The sequence below is a fragment of the Canis lupus genome, chromosome 12 (assembly GCF_003254725.2).
Source record: "Canis lupus dingo isolate Sandy chromosome 12, ASM325472v2, whole genome shotgun sequence".
In the NCBI taxonomy this organism is placed as follows: domain Eukaryota; kingdom Metazoa; phylum Chordata; class Mammalia; order Carnivora; family Canidae; genus Canis; species Canis lupus.
This window is the reverse complement of record NC_064254.1, coordinates 43,821,622-43,843,078: the sequence shown is the minus strand read 5'-3', so window position 1 is coordinate 43,843,078 and position 21,457 is coordinate 43,821,622. Positions and strand designations below refer to the sequence as shown.

At 35.5% G+C, this 21,457-nt stretch overlaps 1 protein-coding gene across 3 annotated transcripts in view; it reads left to right on the top strand.

Moving 5' to 3' along the window:
* Nucleotides 1–21,457, top strand: part of ME1 (malic enzyme 1) — a 196,137-nt gene that overhangs the window by 155,931 nt on the left and 18,749 nt on the right. For all 3 annotated transcript variants that reach the window (XM_025444662.3, XM_049092303.1, XM_049092302.1), the window contains exons 8-9: nucleotides 6,159–6,256; nucleotides 8,003–8,116. In XM_025444662.3, coding sequence (XP_025300447.3) covers nucleotides 6,159–6,256; nucleotides 8,003–8,116 — 212 coding nt within the window. The remainder of the gene's footprint in view (nucleotides 1–6,158; nucleotides 6,257–8,002; nucleotides 8,117–21,457) is intronic.

Below are 21,457 nucleotides of genomic sequence, written 5' to 3'. Positions count from 1 at the left end.
CAGCATGCTGCCCTTCAGCTTTGGCTCTAACATATATATAACCAAAATAGCTCTCTGAAAGGTCACCATGATGTAATAATCGTCAGATCCAGTAGTTATTATCATTGCCTTTCTTGATTAACCTTTCTGCTGTTTATCACTACTTCTTCCTTTTGGTTCCATGGTACCATATGCTTTCTTGCTTCTTCTACCTCTTTGACCATTTTCTTACTTGGCCATCTTCCCCTATATCACATTCTTCTGCCCTTATTCCTTAAATGTTTATATTTATTTTGGGTTCTCTCCTTTAGCCACTCACTGAATAGTGTTGTCAATCCACATGACCTAAATACAACTACATGTTTTCAAATTCCAGATTTTTATCTCTGACCTAGATTTCTATGCTGAGTTCCAGACCTGTATATCTAACTACCTTCTTGACATTTCCCCCTAAGCAGCGCATGGACAGGAAGCACAAGCTCACAAGTTCAAAATTGAACTCATATTTTCCTTGCAAACTTATTCCTAGTCACCCAAACAAGAAAATGTATGATTATTCTGGACTTTTACTCACCCATTCTATGCATTTAATCATTAAGACCTGTTGATTTTTATCTCTTAATTATTTCCTCCCTTTCAACTTGCTTCTTTCTTGGATTGTTGCAATATCCTCTCTCCTCAATAATTGCAGTGGCCATCAGCCTCCAACTCTCAAATTATTCCCCCACTGCTCTCTGAATTTAGAATTTTTTAGCCATGTTACCTATAATTATAATTGTATAATTTTATAATTATATAGTTTATAATTTTAGTTTTATTTATGTATATGATATATGTATACATTATATATTTATATGTATATAAAACAATATATACAGTTATTATTAGTATGTAGTGGAAGAGCCTGCATGATCTTATCCAACACTAAAGCATCATATCATGCAGCATTCTAGTAAGTTGTGTTTGTTTCAGCAGTACTATACTACCTACAGTTTCACATGTGTTCTGTGTCCTCTCTCTTACATTTTGGAAGGCTTGGTAAACAAATGGAGCTTGTATTCTAGGTCTTTACTGTAAGATACTTGATTGAGCCATTTTCTTAAGGAAATCCTCCTTAGCAGTCTGGTTTTGTTTTTTCTCTTACACTGCTCAGATTCCACAGAAAAGATTTTTTCAGTCTCTCTCTTGATGTTAGCTTTCTGCTAGGATGAGCTTTTTGCCAGTATTCTTGGAGCCAAGTAGGGGAAGATTGGAAGTCTCTATATTGAGTATGTTAACTGGCATTTAACCTTGATTCAAGGTATAGCACCCTTGCAACCAATTATCCCTGATGCCTTACGGTTGTGCCTCATGTCTTACAATCCAGATATGGTCTCTAGAAAATAAACCTCTGGTTTTTTAAGTAAACCTCCAGAGTGTGGAGGGTCAGCTGTCTGCTAGAAGGTCAGGAAAATGGATCTAGGTTATAACTACTTCTTCACAGATTTTTGAGTAGCCTCATGTTTTACATCTCTTCTTAAATCCCCACTTTCAGAGGTATTTGGTGCCTCCTGTAGCCAGGCCTTTTGATAATTCTGCTTTCTCACTCCGATTGTTTCTTAGCATTTCCATGGCTGGCCAAAAACTCAGCCTTTTCGCATCCACTGTCTGTTGCTATCTGCCCATCTGCCTTCTAGCTTCTAGCAATTTTGTTGCTATCCTCTTGTGGTTCCTTGATCTTTTTTTTTTTTTTTTTAATCTCCTTTCTGTTGTTTTAGTAGAGTTTACTGGGGAGAGGGAAAACTAAATTATGTGTTCAATCCCCCATTTTGACCAGTCCTCCCTGCTTCCGTGTCATGCTTGCCCTGTCAGAAATCCTGGACCTCTCACATTATTTCTTTAATACTATGCTTGAGTAGCACGTACTCCTAATGCTGTAGCCCTGCTCAAAAAAGTTACTCCTGCTCCCCTTGCTTCTGGTGCTGTCTGAACTACTTACTTAGTAGCACATGAGGAGTTTAACTTGATTACTTATCAGTCTCCTTTGCTAGTTATATATAGTAATTCTAATCAGATTTAACAAATTACTGTATTAGTAGAGGTCATTCTTTCATCAGTGTTAAATATTAAGTACTCTAAAAGTCCTAGTACAAAGATAAACTTCAGCCTGTCTTTGTCTGCTTTACTAAAAATTTAGTTTTCAATCTCAAAAATTATTTTGGAATAATTTGTTACAAAAACTCGGCATTTTTATGAGATATCATCCTGCCACATTTACTCCCTTGACTTTGATTTAAATCAAAGTCGTACCAGGAAGTAGGACTAGGACATATGCAAGAGTCATGCTCAATTAAAAAAATAAATAAATAAAAAACCCATACATGTAATTATTACAAAAAATAAATTTCAGCTAACATGTCAAAAAAAAGGAATCATGCTCAAATTAGCTTTTTGACAGTGCTAAAAATATCTTTTTTATTTTTATTCTATGAAGAGAAATTTAGATGTTTCATTATTGCCTCATGAGATGTTGTGGAATATATATTTAAATAGAAGGCACTAACATCTAATGTAAACAGAGATGTCTTTTACCTTACTTGAGATAATATGTACAAACTTAAAACATCTTGGCTTTTAATACAGAGTGATCCAGCATAACCATATAAAAATGTCACCACATTATAGTTTGGATCTTTTGAAAGATTTTATTCTACTATTCTTAAATGCCCAGTTCTATTTAAAGTCAAAACAATAATACAAATACAGTGATTGCTTCAAACTTTGATTCTTCAGCTGGTTAAATCTTGTGGTTCTGATAGAGGCTATAGAGACCCTAAAATGATGGAAGTCTCAGAGTTGGAAGGGAGCTTAGAGTCCCTCAAATCCAAGCTTCTGGTGAGTTTACTTCAAAAAGCCTGAGAATGAGATAACTTGAGCTAGTATTAGTGAATAGCTACTTGTGTAGTGACTGGATACTTATACCTCTCTAAAATTATTTTCTTCTATTTAATAGGTCCTGTAAGTACCATGGATGTAAGAGACAAACCATTCTGATCCTATTGTAATGTCTTTTCTACATAGATCAGCCATATTTTTACCTAGGCTTTTATTTTATTTTACTTATTGTTATTTTTTATTTGAATATAGTTAACATACAGTGTTATGTGTTAGGTGTACAATGTGGTGATTCAGCAACTATATTTGTTATGCTGTGTTCACTATAAGTGTAGCTATTGTCTCTCACCATACAACACTATTACAATACCATTGACTATATTTCCTCTACTATGCCTTTTATCCCTGTGACTTATTCATTCTATAACTGGAAGCCTGTATCTCCTACTCTCCTTCCCCCATTTTGCCCATCTTCCCTCTCTGGCAATCATCAGTCTGTTCATTCTCTGTATTTATAGATCTGATTCTGCTTTTTGTTTATTCATTTATTTTTTATTTTTTTATTTTTTTTAAATTTTTATTTATTTATGATAGTCACAGAGAGAGAGTGAGAGAGATTGAGGCAGAGACACAGGCAGAGGGAGAAGCAGGCTCCATGCACCGGGAGCCCGACATGGGATTTGATCCTGGGTCTCCAGGATCACGCCCTGGGCCAAAGGCAGGTGCCAAACTGCTGCGCCACCCAGAGATCCCTCATTTATTTTTTTAAATTCCACACATAAGTATTTGTCTTTTTCTGTTTGTCTTTCTTCACTCAGCTTAATATCCTCTAGGTCCATATAGGTTGTCACAAATGTCAAGGTCTCATTATATACCTGTGTGATACCATTGTGTGTGTTTGTGTGTGTGTGTACATAGACATCTTCTTTATCCGTTCATTTATCAGTGGATTCTTGGGTTGCTTCCATATCTTGGCTGTTATGAATAATGCTGCAATAAACATAGGGATGCATATATCCTTTGGAATTGGTGTTTTCATTTATTTGCAAATATATCTGATAAGAGGTTAATATCCAAAATATGTAAAGAACTTCTACAAATAATACTTATTTTGCATAACTTATACTTATTTGTGTAATAACTTATATAAAAACTAAATAATCTGGTTAAAAATAGGTAGAGGATCTGAATAGACATTTTTGCAAAGAAGACATACAGATGGTCAACAGTGAAAAGATGTTCACCATCACTCATTATCAGGGAAATGCAAATCAAAGACACAATGAGATATAAGCTTATACCTGTCAGAATGGCCAAAATCAAAATGACAGGAAATAACAAGTATGTGAATGGCAAGTATGTGAAGAAGGAGGAACCCTTGTGCACTGTTGCTGGGAATGCAAATTGGTGCACCCATTGTGGAAAACGGTATGGAGAGTCTCCAAAAAACTAAAACCATAAATACCCTATAATTCAATAATTCCACTACTAAGTATTTCCCCAAAGAAAACAGGCTTTCATTTTAAATGTTATATAGGAGAGTTGTCTCTACATAATGTATCACTTACCAGTTTATTATAATGATGCCTCAAAATTCAAGCATTTTATTTTCGTGATTTATGTTGTGTTTCTAAATAAAAAAACATGCAAGTGACACAGGTCTTCAATAATTATTGTTTATCGTGATCTTATTTATGACTACCAGATTCTACAAGAAAGAAACAACCAAAAGATTGAAAAGAACAAACATACTAATGGTGAAATGCTTCATTCATCCTTGGTACTTGGCATATATGACACTTCATCATTGTGTCATTCATCAGACCTAGTCTAAATCTATTTTTTTACACCAAATATGGATGTTTAAAGTTTAATTAAGCTTTGCTACCTAGGTGAGTGATCTAGGAACCATTATAGGTAAAGTGTTATGTAGAGGAGTGAAAGTAGATGACAGAGCTGGAAAATACTGCAAGAGGGTGCAAAGTTTTACTTCAGACCTGAGCCAATAAAGAATTTGAGCTATGAAATTATGTTTAAAAGCAAGACAACTGTTCTGTGATCTGTGAAAGCTTATATGCCAAAGTAGTAAAAGTAGTACTGGTGAAGTTTCTATGCCTGTGGGGCATGATGAGGAAAACTCAGTCTATTATCCTAAATAAATTTTACATTAATATTGTCCAGCACCTTTGGGATCCACCAATGATTGTTATAGGTTTAATTGTAATAGCCGATTAAAGGACACAATAACATCAGATTTTAATTGCTATTGTTTGTCAGTTTTTAAAATTAAAGATTTAAGGATCAAATTCCAAATGTATTGGAAACGTCATTACTACCACAACCATTATCAGCAAGAATTTACTGCACACCTATTTTGTATAGAGGGGATTAGTAGTAGGTTTCAGGGTCCCTAGAGTAATTAGGTGGAAGAATCTAATAGCACTTAGTACTCTTTTGTCTCACACAATACAACTATTTTACATATGAGGAAACTGATAAAATAATTTTTCTAGGAGCACCTGGGTGACTCATTCAGTTAAGCACCTGCCTTTGGGTTCAGGTCATGATCCTGCAATCCTGCGGTCCTGAGATCGAGTCCCACATCGTGCTGCCTACTCAGTGGGGAGTCTGCTTCTCCCTCTCCTGCTACTCTTCTCCCCGCTTGTATGCTCTCTCTCTCTCTCTCTCTCAGTCACTCTCAAGTAAATGAATACAATCTTTAAAAAAACAAAATGAGGGGATCCCTGGGTGGCTCACCGGCTCAGCACCTGCCTTTGGCCCAGGGTGTGATCCTGGATCGAGTCCTGCATCAGGCTACCGGCATGGATCCTGCTTCTCCCTCTGCCTGTGTCTCTGCCTCTCTCTCTCTCTCTCTCTCTCTCTCTCTCTCTCTCTCTCTCTCTCTCTTCCCCTGTGTCTATCATGAATAAATAAATAAAATCTTTTTTAAAAAACCCAAAATGAAAAAAAAAAATAATTTCTCTAAATTCATCTAGCTAGTAAACAGGTTGACCTGGAATCCACATAAGAATTCAAACCCCATGCTTTTATTCATTATATCACATTAAGTCATAGAATCTTTTTGGAAAGTCATCAAGAATAGTGGAGAGTTGCTGTGTTAAAATATTGATGTCCATAGCCTGAGAATTTCACCTCATATGTGAGCATGAGGTCAGACAACCATAAGTTCCCTTTCTGTACCAGTTACCTTGTTGTACAATGAATTCAAGAGGCAAATAAAGATTCAAGGCTTTGAATTTGGCAGGATCTGTTTGAGGATCATGTAAGGCTATTTCTTGTTACAGGAACAGCGTCTGTTGCAGTGGCAGGCATTCTTGCGGCTCTTCGAATAACCAAAAACAAACTGTCTGATCAAAAAATACTCTTCCAAGGAGCTGGAGAGGTACTTGCCTTATACAATACTTACATTATCTTAAAGTGATGAACAGAATTTATCTTAATTATTCACTAATTTGAAATTTAAGGTATTTTTTCAGATTTTCAATATATTGCAGCTGTTTATTGAAAGATTCCCCAGTTAAGTATTGAGGTATATTCATTTATCATAGGACTCTTTAGCATAGAGATATAGTGATACTTTTCACGTCTTAAATTTCTGAGATTATCGAATGGTGGCATGGGTTTTTGTTTTGTGTGTTTTGTGGGAACAAAAAAGTTTCCAAGGTATGATTATGTATAAAAGCTTTTAAGTTTTTAAGCTATTATATTTGATGCTTTTAGTGCCCTCCAGTGTCCCATATGAAAGTTCTCTTAATTTGATTCACAAATCAGTGTACACATATATAACTATATTCAAGTTTTTAAGAAAAACATATTTGAATTGGAGACTTGTGCATTATAACTGTTCACATGCAAAAGAACCAAAACATTCACAGTTGCTGGAAGGAGAAGGCACGGAGACAAAAGTAAAAGTAGGCTGTTTTTGTTCTCTTCTGCTGTGAGTTAATCATTTGGAAGAAGAAAACTAGACTCCACTGATAATTCATGCCCCCAAAATAGGACTTCAAATGTCAATTGAGTTTGAGCTTCTTGTGAAAAAACTGCCCAAATCTGTTTAGAATTGTAGGATGGAGTGAAAGAAGAAATACTTCGTGGCTATATATAAAGAACCTTTAAATTTTCAAATTGAATATGATTATAAACAAATGTATTACACTAGTAGAAACTGTATATATTATGTTGGTTTTGATTTTACTTGTTCTTAAAATGAAATTCACAAAGCTAGAATTTAAATGCCAAGATGTAAACATGTCAAAGTATTCAGAATATAAATCACAAGTTCATTTTCACATCAAAATAAAAATCAAGGCTAAATTACATCTTATTAAAATTTGAGTTTTTTATTTGGATGAAGGTTACATGCTGTATTTAATTTTAGTCAGCTTCTTCTATTTCAAATTCTCTGAATTTCCAAAGGATTTTGATGAATGGTACAGGTCAGTTCTTGATACTCAGCAGGGCAGATGTATTCATGGTTGGATGATTCAAAACTGGCATTTGTTTGTCCCTGAAAAGGTTTTGGACATTCACAGATTATCACAAAATTTATCAAATACCAAAGAAGTTGATTGCTTTTAATCTTGAAAGAGATTTCACAGTACTTTCTTTGTCCAAATTAATAGAGTAAATAAATGCTTAGGGACAGAGATTTTATGTGTTTTATTCTATTGCCTAATTGGTCAAGTTCCCATCCAAATGACCAGGCTTCATTCTTCAAATTCAATAGAGGAGCTGGAGCCCAACAATAAACAATACAGTCCAATAAGCAAGGCTGACCAGGTCATTCTTTTAAGTTCAATATTTTCTCGTTGGAGCAAATCTTAATTGCATTAACAGGATTAAAGATGATGACAATCAAGGATATCACTGATTTATCTGTGGCTAAAGAGCAGGCCACATAATAGTGGTTCTGTTGTGATAAGAAGAGTAAATAATTGTCCTTTAGCTTACCCCAAATGTGATAAAAATACTTTGCTCCCAGTATAAATGAATGAATATAACTGTTTAGGTCAGTAGAGCCATTTTGTTCTTTCTTATTAACAAAGATAAAATGGAGTGAAACGTAACTCTTGATAAGTTATTATGCGGAACAACTTTTTAAAGTTTTGTTTTTATAATGTCTTCTCAGGCTGCCTTAGGGATCGCACACCTAATTGTTATGGCCATGGAAAAAGAAGGTTTACCAAAAGAGAAGGCCATGAAAAACATATGGTTGGTTGACTCAAAAGGATTAATAGTCAAGGTAAGAATTTTTTTTTTAAAGACTTTATTTATTTATTCATGAGAGACAGAGAGAGAGGCAGAGATATACGTAAAGGGAGAAGCAGGCTCTCTGCAGGAGCCCAATGTGGGACTCGATCCTGGACCCTGGGATCACACCCTGAGCCAAAGGCAGACGCTTAACCGCTGAGCCACCCAGGTGTCCCAGAGTTTGCCAATTTTAACTGAATAAAAATTAAGGTGCCATTCTGGATGCCCATCTCAAAGACTACTACTGCTTCCACTCACCATACCCCCAACACTATGTTGAAAGAAAAACTGTTGTATATGAATGACCACATGTCATACAATAATACTTATACTCTTCTGAAAAAGAAGAGTGGCTCAGCTACCAAATCGGGTTGGCCTATGAAGTTTATTGGCTCCTTACTACTCTATGGGTTGTTAGTCCATTTAAATTGGTTTCTGGATGAGGCAGTATTATATTGATACAGCAGAAACACCTAAGGGTAGCTCCTTTTATTAAAGGTTATCTGGCAAATTGCACAATAGCTAGGAAAAAAGAACAAACCATGAAATAGCTACCCTTTTGCCTGCTACTTTCTCTCAACTAAACTCTTGAGAGTTTGAATGGGAATTCCTGAGAAGTGCTTTTAAAAATGACTATTTCAGTGTTAACTGACAAAGTCGTTTTCCCAGCTCTAATAGAGATAACAGGACCTACTTCATAAGTTATTGTGAGAACCAAATAAGACTAGGTAGGTTGACTATGTTGCTACATGGCTGTAAGGCATTAATATTACTTCTGCCATCTATGCACATTAGTCACTCTTCTTTAAACTGACAGAAGAAAATATTTGTAAATCTTCTTTCTACCTGAAGATGAACTTTTAAAATAACCAGTGATAAGCATAGACTTCAGGAATTTAATATAGAAGCAAATGTGAAATGTGTACAAACTTTCTGGAAAAATGGCTTATGTGTATCCAGAACCTTTAAAAGTTTATGCTTCTGATCCAATAGTTTCCATTTTAAGAATATATCTTACAAGAGATAGAGATGTAACAATGTTTTGCTTTCTTCTTTCTTTAAAAGTTTTTATTTAAATTCTAGTTAGTTAGCATACAGTGTAAGCTTAGTTTCAGGTGTACCATATAGTGATTTAACACTTACATACACGTGGTGGTCATCACAGGTACACACCTATTTAACCCAACCTCCCACCCACTTCCCCTGTGGTAACCATCAGTTTGTTATCTATAGTTACGGGTCTCTTTCTTAGTTTTCCTCCCTCTCTCTCTCTTTTTTTCCCTTTGCTCATTTGTTTTGTTTCTTAAATTCCACACGAGTGAAATCATATGGTATTTGTATTTCTCTGACTTACTTATTTTGCTTAGCATAATACTCTCTAGCTCCATCAATGTTGTTGCAAATGGCAAAATTTTATTCTTTTTATGGCCGAGTAATATTCCATCTCTCTCTCTCTCTCTCACACACACACACACATACACACACACACACACACACACACACACACACAATTTTTTTTCATCCTTTCATTTATCACTGGGCAGTTGGGCTCCATAATTTGGCTATTGTAGATAATGCTTCTATAATTATCAGGGTGCATGTATCCCTTTAAGTTAGTCTTTTTGTATTTTTTGGGTAAAGACCTAGTAGTTCAATTGCTGGATTATAGGCTAGTTCTACTTTTTAACTTTTTGAGGAATTTTCATCTGTTTTCCAGAGTGGCTGCACCAGTTTGCATTCATACCAACGGTGCAAGAGGGTTCTCTCTTCTCCACATCCTTGCCAATACCTGTTGTTTCTTGTGTTGTTGACTTTAGTCATTTTGACAGTGTGAGGTGATAACTTTACTGTAGCTTTGATTTGTATTTCCCTAAGGATGAGTGATACTGAGCATCTTTTCATGTGTCTATTGGCTCATCTGTAGGTCTTCTTTGGAAAAATGTCTGTTCATGTCTTCTACCCATTTTTAAATTGGATTATTCATTTTTGGGGGGTGTTGAGTTTTATAAGTTCTTTATATAATTTAGATATTAACCTGTTATCAGATATGTCATTTGCAAACATCTTCTCCCGTTTTGTTGCCTTTTTGTTTTGTTGTTTATTTCCCTTGCTGTGCAGAAGCTTTTTATTTTGATGTAGTCCCAATAGCTTATTTTTGTTTTTGTTTCTCTTGCCTCAGGAGACATTTCTAGTAAGAAATGCTATGGCCAATGTCAAAGAAGTTACTACCTATGTTCTCCACTAGGATTTTAATGGTTTCCTGTCTCACATTTAGGTCCTTCATCCATTTTGAATTTACTTTTGTGTATGGTATAAGAAAGTGGTCCCGTTTCATTCTTTTGCATGTTACTATCCAGTTTTCCCAACACTATTTATTGAAGAGACTCTTTTTCCCATTGGATATTCTTTCCTGCTTTGTCAAAAATTGACAACGAAGTATTCTATTCCATTGATCTATGTCTCTGTTTTTGTGCCAGTCACAGTTATTTTATGTTTAAGAATGTTATCACAGCATTACTCATAATAATGATGTGTTTTATCATACAGTCATTATAATAGTAATATGCTGTCTTAGCTGAAGAAAAAATGTAATATGCTATGTTTACCTAAATAAAGGATAGCTGTGAAGTAATTGTGGAGTAGATAAATGAATAGAAATATACAGTCTTTTTTTTATAAAGAACTACAAATAGCATTAAATGATTAGCAATATAATGTTAGATGAAAAAAGGAAAACCAACATGTTATATATTACTATTTTATTTTAAAAATTGAGTTGCAGGGGCATCTGAGTGGCTTAGTTGGTTAAGCAGATGACTCTTGATTTTATCTTGAAGCCATGGGATTGAGCCTTGTGTTGGGTTCCACACCCAGTGGGAAGTCTGCTTTAGAGTCTCTCTTTCCCTTTTCCTCTGCCCCATCCCTCCATCCCTGCTTGCATGCACCCTCTTTCTCAAATAGATAAATAAATCTAAAAAAAAAAACTGAGTTGCATGTAAAATTATAGAAGTAAATGTGTAAAATATGTGTGGTTTAAAAATTACATTATTTTAATGCCTTTTTGTGTATTCCAAATTCTCCTTAGAAATTGTTTTCTTATAAAGCTAGAAAAAATTTGTAATTAGTATAGACTAGAAAAAATTTGTAATTAGTATAGACAAATTTTGCCTTAAGGAAAGATTGTATGCATAACTTTTTGTGGCAAATGAGAATCTATAAGGAAGGAAAACAAGATAGGAACTACTTTTACAATATCTCCTGAGAATCAAATAATAATCATTTTATTACCTTGCAATTTAATTTTTTATAACATATTAGAAAAATGTAAAGTTTAAAATGTCTTGGCTTAAAAACTTCTATTGCTTTGAAGAATCAGCATAAATAGAAAAAACTGTACATTGTGGCCATATAATATATAATAGTTTTGAAATGAGATTTACTGAATAAAATTGACTCTAGGTAGGCCTTGTAGACTGTGGGATTCAGTAATTCCCTTAATCTCAGGAGCCTCAGAGACTAGTGGGGAAAAACTCAGACAAGCCAAAAGTTACATCTCTGCATGAAAATGTTATAGAAATGGGTCCTTGGTGCCAGGGATGCCCTGGAGAAAATGTTCCCAACTGCACTGGTGAGAGTAATGGGAGTGCTGAGGAGAGTTCCTAGAAAAAGTGTCTCTTCACCTCAGTTTGAAAGGGAAGTTAGGAGTTTATCTTGAGTATCCGTGGATGTCTTGAATGTCTCCTATTTAAAAGTGAGTCAAGGGAAATATAATCAGAAGTTCACTAGGAGATCATGATGGAACCTGTGGATCACGTATTTAATCTCTGTGTCTTCAAAGCCCTATGTGATGTCTAGCACATAATTGACAATAAATATTTTGTTAATAAATTAATTGATTGATGAATGGCTTTCCAGGCAGAAGAGCAGCATTTACAAAAGATGATATTTCATTATAAGAGGCATTTAGGGATTAGTTTGGAAAGGAAGCAGCTGACAGGCCAGTGACAAAGGCTCTTATAAATCCTGACAATGAGCAATTGAAGAAACTTATGCAGAGGAGTTTTGTGTCTTGTCACTCTAGGCATTGTGGAGGATGAATTGAAATGAGGTAAAACTGAGTAAAAGAAACTAGTTACAAAGCTATTGTAGTAATACAGATAAAAATTAATTGGTGTCTGAAATAAAGCAGTGATTATTGGAGTAAGTGAAAGACATTTAATTCAGTAGATGTTTAGCAAATAGTATTGGCATACTTGCTAAACACTAAATATGGAAGGAGGAGAAGTGTAGAGTATGGGCAGGAATCTAGCAGGACTCCTTGGGTATCTAGATAAATGATATGGCCATTACTGTAAAAAAGGAATGATGAACAGACCAAGTTTAAGAGAAAGATAATACGATCCAGTTTGGACATAGCAAGTTGAAGGTACCTTTGCACATCTCATGGAAATGTCTCCTTGGCAATCAGAGATATAAGACTGATGCTCAGGATAAGGGTCTGGGCTCCTGGAGATAGATTTCAGTGATATATGCATGTAAAAAGTTGGAGCCATGGGAAAAGCTATACAAATAGTGTTGTACTTTAGATACATGTATCTAAAAAAGTGAAAGTCTGGGACTATAGATTTCTTCTGTGATTTCTAGTAACATGTTTTATGTGAAATCATTATAAAATATACAGATTTTAGCATGTCAGATAATTTTAGCATAGATTTACTGAACTGAGACTCAAAATTCCATGGATTACAATACTTGGAATAACTGTGCAGTTTGTTGCCTAGACCTAATCAGTCACTCTTACTTTATGTCTTTTACTTGCCAAAATAAAGAACCACATATATTCTGCTTGCCAAGATAAAGTTACATTTTAAAAGGTTGTTATATATTTAACAGCTTGTGCACTCTTTAATATAAAAGGAACATGAAGCTTCAATTAACCACTTTTCCTTTCAGGTTTTTAAAGTCAGAATTACTATGTTGATTTTTGTTGCGGAACTAATAAATCTTAGGACAACTAGTAAATTAATATAATCTTGCTTTCAAATTTACATGTTTTTTTGGGTGTTGTCCTTTATCATTAATCCTTTCATAAATTCTCCTGAGAACTAATAAGAATCAGGCAGCCCGGGTGGCTCAATGGTTTAGCGCCGCCTTCAGCCCAAGGCCTGATCCTGGAGATGGGGATCGAGTCCCACATCGGGCTCCCTGCATGGGGCCTGCTTCTCCCTCTCCCTGTGTCTCTGCCTCTCTCTGTGTGTCTCTCATGAATAAATAAATTAATTAATTTAAAAAAAGAACCAATAAGAATCATTTTATTAGTTTTATTAACTTGTTATGTAATTGTTTATAATACATAAAAATACACCAAACCCCTTCACTCTTTAAAGACATAAAGCCAGAAACTAAAAAGCATACTGTGTGATTGCCTCATTTATGGAGTTACATCTTCATCAGACTAGATGATTAATTCTTCTGACAGTGAAATGGCACTGGCAGTCCGCTAAGAAGGCCCTTTCTATAGATGCAGAGAGGAGCCCTATTCAACTCTAACAAATAATGACCAGACAGTAGAACCAGCATGGCACACTTGTGCAAATTGTCCAAGTAGGCATGGATTCCAAAAGAAGGCCAACAAAAACACTTGTGGAAGAGTTCTTCTAGTGCCTATGTACACGCAGAAATAAATATTTATCAGTAACAATCTATAGTTCATTTTTGTACCTGTCCTGGGTCATGAAATGCTAACCCCAAATCTTGATGGTCTTTGCCATATATCCTCTCCACCTGCACCAGAACATCTGTGCTTTTGAAAAAGGTAGTGGGATCCCTGGGTGGCGCAGCGGTTTGGCGCCTGCCTTTGGCCCAGGGTGCGATCCTGGAGACCGGGATCGAATCCCCGTCAGGCTCCCGGTACACGGAGCCTGCTTCTCCCTCTGCCTATGTCTCTGCCTCTCTCTCTCTTTCTCTCTCTCTCTCTCTGTGTGACTATCATAAATAAATAAATAAAAATTAAAAAAAGAAAAAGAAAAAGGTAGTAATTCAGTACAGTTAGCCGCTTCTTGTCTAAGAACCGGTACAAAATAAGGGGGAAGGGACGATTGAAGAAAAAAATAACGTTCAAAAGAATTTTCCGCTATCCATAATACATGTGGTTTAATTACAGACTCTTAAAAAAAAAAAAAAAACACATAGAAGTTGGGATTTCTAAGATAAGAAATACTCATGTGCACTTTGCCAAAAGAAAGCAAAAAGCATTTCAGTAAGGGATCCTGGAAAGGAGAATGTGAACAGAAAAATCTTCTATATCCATATCCAACTGGTATGGGTAGTATAAAGAATATGGATTCCAGTTCAGATTTTGAAAGGAGGAAGAAAATGAGCCATTGGTGCAGAAAATAGAAGTCCAAAAGTATAGGCAGTCACCTTAGTATCGCCAGATCTAGAGGTCACATTCCAGTAGTTTATCTAAACCAGATCATCAGCTTAATTTTCAAAATGGTATAGAAAATATTTGAGAGACCTTTATTTTTGTCTTCCAATTTCTTCTGTTTTGGGCAAGTAGAGCCTTTCAGAGGTGCTAGTACTACATTTCATGATTCCTGGCCTTCCTAAGTAACTGTCAAGAATCAAGCCTTTGGGGCACCTGGGAGGCTCAGTGTTTGGGCGTCTGCTCTGGTCATGATCCCAGAGTCAGCATTGAGTCCTGCATGGGGCTTCCTGCAGGGAGCCTGCTTCTCCCTCTGCTTACATCTCTTCCTCTCTCTGTATCTCTCATGAATAAATAGTCTTAAAAAAAAAAAGAATCAAGCCTTTCCGGGAGAGACTGTGGGTCATCTGTTTCTTACTGGGTAGATGTTTTCTGGTCAGGATCTGGCTTCAGTGGCTAGGAGCTGCTGATACTGTTGCTATCTATGATTAAGAAAGTAAAGTGTTCATGCTGAAAACATACATCTTTGCCTTTCAAGATGTTTATCCATCTTCTTTGTAATTTGATTCTCATTCCCGGATATTTAGGGGATTTAAACCAAATTAAATATTTTTCATTATATCTAAAGTTGGCCATGAAAAAAGCAGTACTAGAAATCTGTGATTAATAATTTGTTATTCTGCAGCTTTTCTTCTTTAGTAAAGGAAAAATCATTTTATACGTTTTTGAAAACATATCACAAATCTTTTTAAAATGCATCTGGTAGAAATCTGACAAATCATTTGGCGCAGTGATTCTCAAAACTGGTAATCATCCTAGTTACCTGGGAAACTTAAAAAGAAAATATGCATAGATTCCAGGGCCTCATCCTGGTCTTAAATTAGAATATCTGAAAGGAGGGCTCAGGAATCGCTCTTTCTTGAGGTGAGTCTGGTGCTCAGTTAGCTTTGGAAAGCTCAGATCTGGTTCACTTTTATCACATTGTCATCGTCACTAATCCAAACTGCCTTTATAGATGGAGAAATCAATATCCATGGAAATATCAAAGGACATGCCCTAGGTCATGAGTGAAGGGAAGAGCCTGGGGACTGTGATTCTGAGCCTTAGTCTTATGTTCTGTCCCCAGAATTTGGAGATGGCATTTTCTGTGTCTCACTCAAGCAGGCGCTTTTCTTTACTTTTCTGAATATCATTAGAAATTTTCAGAAATAACAAATTTATTTGCTGTTGGCTATTAGACTGCATTCTGCTAGCAGAGATTTTATTCATGTCCCTAGCCAACAAAGTTTATCACAAATTAATGGTATATTGACAACAATCAGCAGTTGTATGGACAATCTTGTAAAACACATTTAAAATTTTTTTAAATTTACAGTTTTGGATAAACTGAGACACTGCTTTCAGGAAACTACTTTGAGTCATTGAATTAAGAAAATGGGGATCATGTCTGTCACTTTCAGATTACTCGGCATCTTCTAAACTCCGTTTACATCATGATTTTGCAGGCTCACATTAAATATAAACAGATTAGACCCCCTTCTGTTTGCATTTTGCAGCCACACAATTCATACTATACCAGGTTGGATTCAGTTATTTCAGCTGTTAAGAAAATCATTTCTAAGACTTTTGCTCTTAAGTTAGTTTTATTTTCTTATGTGGGAGGCTACTTGCCTTGGTGATGTAATGAAAATGAATAGATTTCCATTTTTATGGAGATCATATGTGAATTTATTTTAAACTGTATACCAGAAACAGTTTGGATCTACTTGCATTGTCATGTTGTTTGTCAGTAGTTGAATAGTCAATAACTGGTTGTTTTCTCGGACTGGGAACATTAGATGCTTTCAGCAAGCCTTCACTGTGAGCACCTGATTCTTCTACTTCATGCTTTGGGCAGACTGTTTTTCCATGGATTGTGTGGGATCTTACTGTTTGATGGGCCTAAGCAATTTTTAAAATAAACAAATCAGTGGCATATTTTCCTCTTTTTTATAGTATTTCCTATTCTTATTCTGATGATAATTCTGAAAATCTTATAAATGTTCTTTTCTCTCACCATCCTTTCTTTGGGATTTCTTTCTACTTCAAGTAAACCACAGGAAAAGACCAATTATGTTTTACTGTTATTAAAGAAGAAAGCATGATACTAGAATGCAGTATTACAATATTTAAAGACAGATCTAGGAAGTATGATCTTCCTTGACCATGTTCAACATTGGTTATTCCTTTCATGGAATATAGTTTTCAATTTTGTGGCATATAAAGCAGAACAAGAGCATCTGAGAGTTCTGTTGAGCCACTAACCAATTATAGGGAAGAGAGATAGATTCAAGTAGAAAAATAGATTAAAAACATCAGGGTTCCTCACCTGGGAAAGGAGATAGTATGATTCAGTATCTGTTTTAACATACACAAAATATTTTTTAAAAGATTGTATTTATTTATTTGGGGCGGGGGAGAGGGCATGTGAGGGGGAGGGACCAGAGGGAAAGGGATAAACAAACTCTGTGCTGAGCACCAGAGTCTCATGGTGGGGCTCAGTCGCAGGATCCTGAGATCATGACCTGAGCTAAAATCAAGACTCAGATGCTTGACCAACTGAACCACCCAGACACCACCCCTACACAAAAGAGTGTATAAGGACAGTGATACAAAATTGAACAAAAAGAAATTGTATAAATGCAGCAAGCAGGAATTCGGGAGTAAAAAAAATAATTGTTAAAGTATAGAGAAATGGTAGAATTTACATTGCTATGAATCTTTAAAAAAGTACAGACAGTTTCTTGGTTTTTACTGTTTGGTCATTGGTCTTCCCAGATGATAAGGGCTTGTCAAGGCAGTTTCCTCCTGATAGTGTGTGTGCTATTTTCAGATATGAAATGAAGCTACTCTAAAGATCAGCATTAGTTAGATTTCAGGTTAAATTGCTATACAAGGAGACCTCCAAATATGGTAACTTAAACAAGTTAAAATTTATTTCTGTGTCATCTAATAGTCTAGAGATAGGCAGAAGAAGAGAGGCATCTGGTTTGAAGCAGCTTTCCAGTTCTCACTGTCCCAGCCAGCTGGGGAGAGGGGGTAGGGAATGGACAGGGGGAGGGTGCTGCATCAGAAGTTGCACACATAACTTTCCCATCCTTTCGACTAGAGATAGTCTCAGCCCACTTTAGGCTGCAAGGAGATTAAGAAGTACAGTCTCCACCTGGGCAGCAATGTGATTGGCTAAAACTAGGAAATCTTATTTAAAAAGAGTGAATAAAAAAAAGGCTTTTTAAAAAAGGGATTACACATCTAAAAATGTAAGATTTCATATTGTGTTTTCACAATAATTTAAAAAAAACAAGACAACTTTTGATCTTGGGGTTGTAAGTTCAAGCCCCACATTGGATGTAGAGATTATTTAAAAATAAAATCTTTAAAAAAATAAAATAAAATATTTTAAAAAATAAAAAAATATGACATTTTGAGAAACTATAGTAAATTTATTGGATTATATTTGCATAATACTTACACTTTGTCAGGTGGAAAATCAAAAAGACCAGTAGGCAAACACTGTAATACATTGTCTTCTCTAAGAGTTACGCATTTTCTTAGCACTTCTCAAGATTATGTAACATTGTGTTGAGGTGACTATCCAGTTTGGAGTGGGTGACTAATTATCCTGAGATTTTCTTATCTGTCAGAGAACCTAGCACATGTTAAAGTTCCTTTGTCCATAAAAACATTCTGAAATGCAAATCTCTAAATCTTAGAAGTAGTAGACAACAGGGCTGAATGTTCAGTTGTTGTGCATATCTGTATTATAGTAAGGAGACTACTGTAGCCATGGACTGGAGCATCAGGGTCTCAGCCACAAACAGGAAAGCTGCCAAATATGGTGGCCACTGCCACCACCATTACTTAGCACTCACCTGTTGGTGGTGGGCTAGACAATAGAGACCACTGCTTTTGCCTGAAAACCAGCAAGCACTACCACAAGCTTCAGGAAAAGCCATATGGCCATGCTTCACGATGTGTACTTTCTCCCTCAAAGTCCTATGAAGGTACATCAACTTGGTGACTGCTGGGTTGAAAGTAGAAACTCTAGCTGCAAGATCTAGTTTATCCCTTTAGCCTCAAATGTACAGGAAGTCATACCAGAAGCAATTTGGAGTTCTATAGTATTTGCCCTATAGAGCCTCAGATAGATATTAGTTTAACCTCTTGCCTTTATACTTGAAATTGAGTATATGCATTTCTGGGAAAGAGCAACAAGCCAAAACTATGTCGTGTTTAGTGTAGAATGCTGGAATCTGGAAGTTATTATTCCCAGGAAATATGTCTGCAACTTTATTTAGTACCTGTCCTAGAAATTTCATTGTTGCGAGAACAAAAATAGTCATGAATTTTAGCTTATACTACTTCCAGAAATAGTTCAGAAATAATTTAGATAGTTAAATACTGTAACTCTCAAATGGTTCCAAGTTCTTATTCCTATCCAAGACCAGAATTTTTCATTCCTTTCCAATAATGCAACTTTTTTTTTTTTTTTTTTTTTGGCAAATAACTAAGCAAATAACTAAGAGCATTGAGGTAGGAGATAGATTGCAAAAGCATTCCTTTCATTAAATTGTTTCAGGAAAAGGAACCTCTTATTCCCAAAGCAACAGATAGGAACAATGAGTAAAAAGAAATGATGGAATGTATAATCAAAATTAAAATTATCCCCTGTATCAAAAATAAATTATCCCCTGTATCACTCAGCTATTGCATATTTATTGAAAGCCACAAAATCTCAGTGACATACAACCATAATACTTTATTTCTCACATACCTGAGGGTTAGGTGGAGTAGCTCTGATGATGTTGGCTGGGTGGCTCTAAGCCATAGGTTGGGTCCAGGCCTTTTTCACAAGGTTCTCATCCTCGTTGGACCAGCCAGCTATTCAGGTTATGCACTTTTAAAGCACAAATGGTAAAGGCACAAGAAAATAAGTAGAAACACCAATTACCCTTAAGACCTAAGCTTTGGAACTGACACACTCTTATTTCAGTGTACATTTTATTGACTAAAGAATCACATGTTCAAGTCCAAAGACAAGGGCTTGGAAAGTATAAGTGCTTTTTGTAGGAGGAACTGTCAAGTTACAGTGCAAAGAACATTGACACAGGAAATAGATGATGAGAAATTGGGGCCTAAGGCAAAGTCTGAATTATCAAAATATTTGGAGGGAATTCTGAGGTACTCCAAATGCCTCTGTTTTTTTTTCATTCGTGATTAATAAATTATCATTAAACCTAGCCTTTATTTATATACTAGGATAATGTTGAATTAATCTCTATAATTGAGATATGTAAATGAAATAGATTTCCTGGCTGAGAAGCAAAGAGAGATGAGGATGAGGGCACCAGGTATCCCCTCCCCACAATTTGGTGATAGTTGTAAAGATTTCATTCAGTATTGTCATAGATTTCTTTATATTATTAAAAAGGAATTAAAAAAAATCTTGTCTCATAAATAAAAAACAGAATATTTACTGTTTACTCATGAAATCAGTCTAGATTTACATAAACTATTTGTTGTTGAACCTATGACTAATTCTAAAAAGCCTATGATAATAGATAGGGTTTATTGAACAATTAGATGCTTCCTGATAGAAATGGAAACTGAATTTATGGGGGTGCCTAGATGGCTTAGTTGGTTAAGTGGCTTCCTTTGGCTCAGGTCATGATCTCAGGGTCCTGGGATAGATCTCTAGTTTAGGTTCCCTGCTAAGTGGGGAGTCTGCTTTTCCATCTCCCTCTGACCCTCCCCCTACTTGTGTGTACATGCTCTCCAGTGCACACTCTCAAATAAATAAATAAAATCTGTAAAAAAAAAATAATTTATGTGATGCTTTTGACTTTTTTCTTAATAAACAAGTTAAATAAGAATATGATCTAACTACATTCAATTTAATACTACTGGAGACTAGAATGTTCTTTTAAGTGACTATGAAACAGCTTCAAATTTGATTCTGAATGAAGTATAAATTGGCATATAATTTTGTGTCAGTTTCAGGTATACACATAATAATTCAATACTTGTGTATATTGCAAAATGATCACCACTCTAGTTAACACTTATCATCACATAGGGTTATAATTGGGGGTTTTGTGATAACTTTTAAGATCTACTCTCTTAGCAACTTTTAAATATACAGTACAGTATTATACCTTTTATTTTTTAATATTTTATTTATTTATTCATAAGAGACACAGAGAGAGAGAGGCAGAGACACAGGCAGAGGGAGAAGCAGGCTCCATGCAGGGAGCCTGATGTGAGACTCAGTCCTGGGACTCTAGGATCACGCCCCAGGCTGAAGGCAGGCGCTAAACCACCTAGTCACCCAGGGATCCCCATATACAGTACAGTATTAACTATAGTTTCCAAGCCATACATTATATCCCTAGGACTTACTTATTTTGTAATTGAAAGTTTGTACCTTTGACCTCCTTCATCCATTTTGCCCCTCCCCTCCTCACTTCTGACAACCACAAATCTGTTCTCTGTATCTGTAAATTCAGGATTGTTGGAGTTGTTTTGTTTTGTTTTTTTAGATTCTAATATGTAAGTGAAATCATATGATATTTATCTTTTTCTTACTTATCTGACTTAGCATAATGCCCTAAAGGTCCATCCATGTTGTTGTAAATGGCAATATTTCATTATTTTTTTATGGCTGAATAATAGTCAATAGTCTTCTGTGTGTGTGTGTGTGTGTGCGCACACGTGCGCGCCATGTTTTGTTTTCCCCCTTTCCGTTCATCTATTGATGGGCACATAGGTTGCTTCTATGTCTTGGCTACTGTGAATAATATTTATTTAAATACTGGTTTTCCTTTTTCTTTTCTTTTCTTTTCTTTTTTTTTAGTTTTTATTAAATTC